The 6450-nt window shown below is 36.1% G+C and overlaps 1 protein-coding gene across 1 annotated transcript; it reads right to left on the reverse strand.

Annotated features, from left to right (window-relative positions):
• Positions 1-2199: 2199 nt before the first annotated feature.
• LOC114531371 lies at positions 2200-2706 on the reverse strand. Its single transcript, XM_028552995.1, has one exon. It carries the CDS (start codon positions 2704-2706, stop codon positions 2200-2202), a length of 507 nt encoding a protein of 168 aa, XP_028408796.1.
• Between the last annotated feature and the right edge of the window lie 3744 nt (positions 2707-6450).

Consider the following 6450-nt stretch of genomic DNA (forward strand, 5'->3'; position numbering starts at 1 on the left):
ATAAGAATCAATGGTGGCTGTCAAGTAAGAGGTACTTGACCAAGAATTATGGTATATCAATGCATTATTCTGCTGCCCATAATAACTATTACAGTGCCTGGAAGTAAACAACTAAAGAGGACGGAGATGATGTAGCGGAGTGAAGTGAAGACTGCGCGATGTAGCGGAGTAAGTATGTAGCGGAGTTTATAGTTAATCGGGGCCCAAACATTGTTGCAGATGTTTTGGATGCGGCATGGGAAATGGAAGGTGCAAAAGATGCAAAGACTCGAGGGGAGAAATTGCAAATGCAATTATTGAATGAGGCTCAGGAAGGAAATTGAGTAGACGACTGCCACAGACTTTGGCTACAATTAGTAAAGGAAGTGCTTGAGAATAATGGGATTATACTTAGGGCATTTCAACAAGCCGTGATAGATCTTCTGACAAAAGGACGGGGGAAGTACCGTAATATTATGATTATTGGGCCAGCCAACTGCGGGAAAACTTTTATTCTTGAAGCTATCACAAAAATTTTCAAGACATTTTCAAACCCAGCATCAAGTACGTTTGCTTGGGTTGAAGCAGATAAAGTGGAGTGCCTTTTCTTAAATTATTTCCGATGGTCGCAAGCTATTATCCCATGGCACGATCTATTGCTCTTACTAGAAAGGCAATTAGTCCATTTACCTGCTCCGAAGACTCACTATGTTTTGCTAGTGATACGCCAGTTTTCGCAACTGGCAAAAACCCCATATGTTATGTTAAGAATGGGTGCATTGATGATCGCGAGACCGAGATGATGGCTGTTCGTTGGAAAATATTCCGCTTCAACCATCAAATTAGTGAGGCACAACAAAAGGATATTGAACCATGTCCCAAATGCTTTGCTGATCTTGTACTGTGCAAATAACATTCAGTTTTTAATTCATAATAGATGTGTAACATATCTGCTCGAATAGGGCAGCATGACGTAAGTATAGCAGCATTTTGTAACTCAAGCCTATGTACACTGGCGGTCAAAAAAAACTGCTCAAAACAAGTTAAAATGCTCTCAAATGAACGTAACTGTCCCTCTAACAATATATACGAGTAAATATAGACTAGATTACATGCTAAGCTATGTGAATATTAGTATTTGGTTGACCGTCCTTTGGCCTTATAATTGATGATGGCCTTACACCGGCATGGCATACTTTCTGTTAAGGTGGTAATCTTAATGGTTAAAAGAAATTCATCCATGGACAGTCTTTACAGCAACGCATAAATCATGGACACTTTATGAATTATTTCCTTTCTTGCACTATCCCTTTCACATTGTCCCACAGATGTTCAATAAGGTTAAGGCTTTTTCACTGTGCAGTCCAATCCATTTCTGCCACTCCTTCCTGAAACCATTGTTTGACTATATCTTGGAAGTGTGAGAGGTTGCATTACATTATTGAAATATTGCTTGGAATAAGAGAATTATTTAAAATGCCTATGAAGCTCTCTCGTATATTCACTTCTTTCTTATGAATTTGTATTTGAACAATTCTTTTTGACCGCTAGTGTACATAAAAGATTGATTGTTACGATTCCTGTACGACTTAACGATAATAGCAACATTTGAGCAGTTCTTTTTGACCGCCAGTGTGTATGCCTGGTTAACCATCACGGTTAATCACTCTTAAAGCAGTATTAAAGCCTAACAATAATGCCCAATTTTTTTCTTGTTTTCAATAATTGTCGTATCGTCCATAGTAAAAAACCATATGAGGCAAGATAGGGGACTTTGCGCGTTGCGTTAATTCAGTATAGAGAAATTGCGACGGTTAACCACCAGTATAGAGAAAAGATTATACTTAGTCTCTTTAGCTGCATTGTGGTTGACCGTATTTAAACGTCAGAAATTGGCTGCTTTTGATTTTTCACGTTTTGCAATGCATGGTATACCCTGTTAGCAGTACACAACATCGCTTTTGGAAATGAAAATGTTAAGATAACCTGCAGTTAAAGGCGAATGCCAAAGCCCTTGTTGTATTTCACATATCATACTTGAAAGATAACAATCTTTAAAAAAACTCAATATTTGATTATGTTTCCTCTCTTATTTACAATCATCCCCATGCGGTTACTCATACTCTCTATAATCTTGTCAATTACACTTTTATCAAAATTGATTATTGTGGATTTGACTCGTGTGGAAAATTCTTCAAATGTTTCCTTCTTTATATTTCCTTAGATTGCGTTGTCGTTCAGTTGCCATTTTATGAGGTGGAATAAATTCTCGATAGGGTTTATATCAGGGCTATGTGGAGGTATTGCAAGTAATTTTGCTCCTACTGATTTCATTGCCATTTTCGCTGCTGCACTATTTTGACTTGGATCCCCATCTTGCAACCAAAGACGTGATCGACCCTTCTTTGCGTTTCTAAACATTTTCCTAAATTTCCTCAACACCAGATTTTTAAAATACGTTCCGTCTAGCTTATCATATTGGTCACAGAGGACAACACCTGTTTCGTGGCTTATTGCAACCATCATTTTGACAAGCCTTCCACCAGATCCTTCTTGGCTGCCCTTTGCTGTACACCCTCTATTTAGGCCTTCATTCGCTCTTCTCCAGATGTGCCCTTTGGGTGCCTTGGCCTCATGTGCCGGATTCGTTTTGTGTGTAAAACTAACTCCGTCCAAATAGAAAGCTATTTTCTTTTCCCAAACGTCACTTCCAAACTTGTTTAGCATCCTTTTAGCAAATTTATAGCGCCTTTTAATATCCTTCTTGCTTAACACACCCTTTTTACGTGCTTGCAAATAGTGGTATCCATTCTCATTTAAAAAGCGTTGCACTGTACGTGAGCAAATGTATTTAGGGCTAATTCCTGAACTAAGAAATAAATTTTTTAGATGTAAAATTGCTATTTTTTTCCCTCAAAATGTTGATATTGCAAAGTATACATCGCTTTTGCCTCAGAGACAGTTTTTCTGGCCGACTGCCAAACTTCCTGTCGCCAGCCGTTTTCTTGTTATCTCTCGAAAATTTCTCATTCCAAATTCGATAAACGCTTGGAATAGATACTTTACATTCATTTGCTACTTCCTTGGCCGTATAAGTAGTAGTCTCTCCCAATAGTTTTATGTATGCCCTTTTTTCTGCAGAAAACTTTCCAGTAAACACCATATTGAATGAACTTTCCAATGTAATATCCGTTTTTTCTATGACGTCATTAATTATATAATTTACATGTAATTGGTAATAGAATTTGCGGCTACAATAATGTTATAATGACATAGAGCGGCCATAAAGGTCTTCAAAACATATTTTATAAAGAGTCAAAATCCACATAATCCTGGACAAAACGGTTAATAAAAGTATTCAAAATCTTAAAAAAATGTTTTGGTGCAACTTGAAGCAAGTGTTTCCCCCCCTTTACCCCCCAATCAATGTTGGATATCTTTTCAAGTTGCCTTTGCTTGCTAAACCCAACATTGCCAAGGGAATGGGGGGAGAATATCGCATGAAACAAGTAAGTTAATCGGAATGAAATAAAAATTGTACTTTACCAACAGTGTTATTAACAGGTTTTGTCCATGATTGTAGCATTTCAATTGTACATACATTAAATCGAGAAACAGATGAGAAGTAATACAACAAGTCGAGGTATTTTCCTCTAAACTGTCAACATCCCAGCATGGGAAAATATACTCATCCAAGAACTTGTTTAAGACACCCAGCTAGCACACAATGTTATCCGAACATTGGCCAAAGGTTGTATTTTCGTTAAGTCATGACTAAACCTTGACAAGTTTTTCATTGTATCAACGTTATATTATCACGTTGTGACGACGTTGGTTAAGGGTGACAGTTACGTTGTATCAAGGTTACATCATCACGTTGTGGTAACCTTTGTTGAAAGTTGAGATATATGTTGCAGCAAAGTTACATTTCCATGTTGTGACAACGTTGGTTGAAAGTTGATATTAATTTCAGTTTAAATTGAAGTAACTATGATTGGGGCTTATTTATATATGGTTCAATTTATCATTGAAATCGCTGCACGCCATACATTCGTTCGTCCGATAAGTGACTAATGCGCTAAAACAAGTGAATATAATGATCGAGGTTAAAAAACTCCTGTATACGGGGAACTCCTGCGCACAGGCTCATAAATCGATAACCATACACCAATATGTTGCATTTAACATTACCTTCGCTTTATAGGTATATTGGTTATTGCCAAATGGCCGAAATGATATTAATGATATATTATATTAGATGACAGAAACTTTATTTGTTTCATGACATATAGAATTATTCCAAATTTATTTTTACTTCAATACCGAAATGTATGTCGGTATATTTCAATACCATATATGGTTAGCATGAAATTCGGGTTGATGAAATTTGTAGGCTCATATCGCTTTAATCACTTAAACATATGTGCATTCTTTACTGTTGGAATTTACTGAAAGTTTCTTCAGAATTCGAAATATTCGTAAACATGTCAGAAAGGTAAGAAGACATTCATAGTTGTTTTTTTATTCACAAATTATGTCATCTTATTCTTTCATCTCCCATGAGGTGAAAGGGTGTATAATAGCAGTATTATGCTAAGTTTATTTTTGAAACAATTATGTATGAAAAGACTAAATTGGACGAAGGAAGCAAAGGTGACTTTCATCTGATTGGTCGATTCTCGAACTAGTTTCCAGGTTTATTTCTAGCATTTTCTGTGTGCCACTATATTTACTTTGTTTTGATAAACATGATTCTGTTGATTGTAAATTTGCAAGTATGATTTACGGAAAAGGTTATTTAAAGTTTACAGTAACCTTTCTTCATAACATTTTGTTTTGATCTTGTTACTTCGATTGTCCTGAACGGCTTACAATCTGCCTTTTTACTGCAACCAAACGTCGGCACGCGTGCGAGGAGGGAATTTGATGATGACTTATGATGGCATATAAAAGTTTGACACAAATTTTTCTTGGTACAAGATGAAGATTGCCTGTTTTTTCTATGTTGTCACTTGGATTGGTTGCCACTACGTTTCTGTGCCAAGAAGTAGCTCGAAAGATATTAATCCTGTTAAAGTGCCTATATCAACCTCAGGGAAATAACCCACTTAGATAGATTAGACAATTTTAAGAACATTTGAAATATATTTGATAAGTCGAAAATTTTATCTTCATGTACTTTTCGGGCCTCAAAGTTGGCTTTTTTCGTGTTTGATCGTGAGGTGCTGTAAGTGGGAACTAGTTGCCCTTTTTCACGGGAAGTGATGTACATTGGAGAACACGCTAATTTTGTAAACAAGAAACACGTCATATACTACACGATTTCGTAGTTTATTGCCACAATATTTCTATATTTTAAAGCGTGTTTCTTGTTTACAAAATTAGCGTGTTCTCCAATGTACGTCACTTCAGGTGAAAAAGGGCAACTAGTTCCCACTCACAGCACCTCACAGTTAACACGAAAAAAGCTAACTTTGAGGCCCGAAGAGTACATGAAGATCAAATTTTCGACTTATCAAATATATTGCAAATGTTCTTAAAATCGTCTAATCTATTTAAGTAGGTTATTTCCCTGAGGTTGATATAGGCACTTTAAGTGAGAGGCGATCTAGCATGTCCTGTCACTACATATTCCAAGGAGGCTAGTTTCAAGTCGTCTGTTTTGAATTTCCAAGTATATCGAAAGGGTTTGTCTTCTAGAGCTAACTGATGATGGTTGTTAAACATTGATAAATGCATTGGTAAGTTTCAGTTTTTTCTGTTTTTTAAAGTAGCCGGATCTTCTTGTAAGTTTCAAAGTACAACAGTCCTTATTTTATGTTGTTATAAGTTTGTCGTTTTTATTCGGCTGCTTTTATGCCTAGAAAAATATTTTCAGCGAGTGCTACAAGAAATCCAGCTATGTATTGATGAATAGATACTTCCTCTCTCTTTCTCGTGTTTAAGACTTATTTTTAAGTGAGGTCGTAATTGTGTATGTGACTTTTACAGACAAACATAGTGACTTGCGACAAAAACATACTGACAGCCATTGCTCACTATGATAGCACTAAAACTTGTATGTCCCTTTGAGTAAAAGTTTCAGTTTTGCATTAAATTGAAGATCGATGTATTATGTTTGATTTTCCGAGTTTTCGTAGTTTTTCTTATTGAGACCTAGTAATTATGGCTTAAAACGTATTTCTATTTCGGATGGAGAAAAATTTTGTTTGCGCGTACAATCTGTGCATTCTCTTTCAAAGGCTGTATTACAATAACGAAAAAGTGTTCCAGGAAATTCATTTCAGAGTGGATACTTTGCTTATCATATAAAAGCTCAATGCCTTTTGTTTAGCAGATGGTTGTGTTTCTTGCATTAAATATCGGCTGAGAACTTACTCTTCTCTATAGTATTTGTAGCTGCGACAGCGTTTCGAACGACTGGTAGCTGTAAATTTGTTCCATTGTATTTTATTGTCAAAAGCAAGATGT

The sequence above is a fragment of the Dendronephthya gigantea genome, unplaced genomic scaffold, assembly GCF_004324835.1.
Source record: "Dendronephthya gigantea isolate DGI-Jeju-01 unplaced genomic scaffold, DenGig_1.0 000071F, whole genome shotgun sequence".
Lineage (NCBI taxonomy): Eukaryota > Metazoa > Cnidaria > Anthozoa > Malacalcyonacea > Nephtheidae > Dendronephthya > Dendronephthya gigantea.

Coding starts and splice junctions, on each gene's coding strand:
- LOC114531371 (XM_028552995.1), bottom strand. CDS start 2,706: ATGCTAAACAAGTTTGGAAGTGACGTTTGGGAAAAGAAAATAGCTTTC.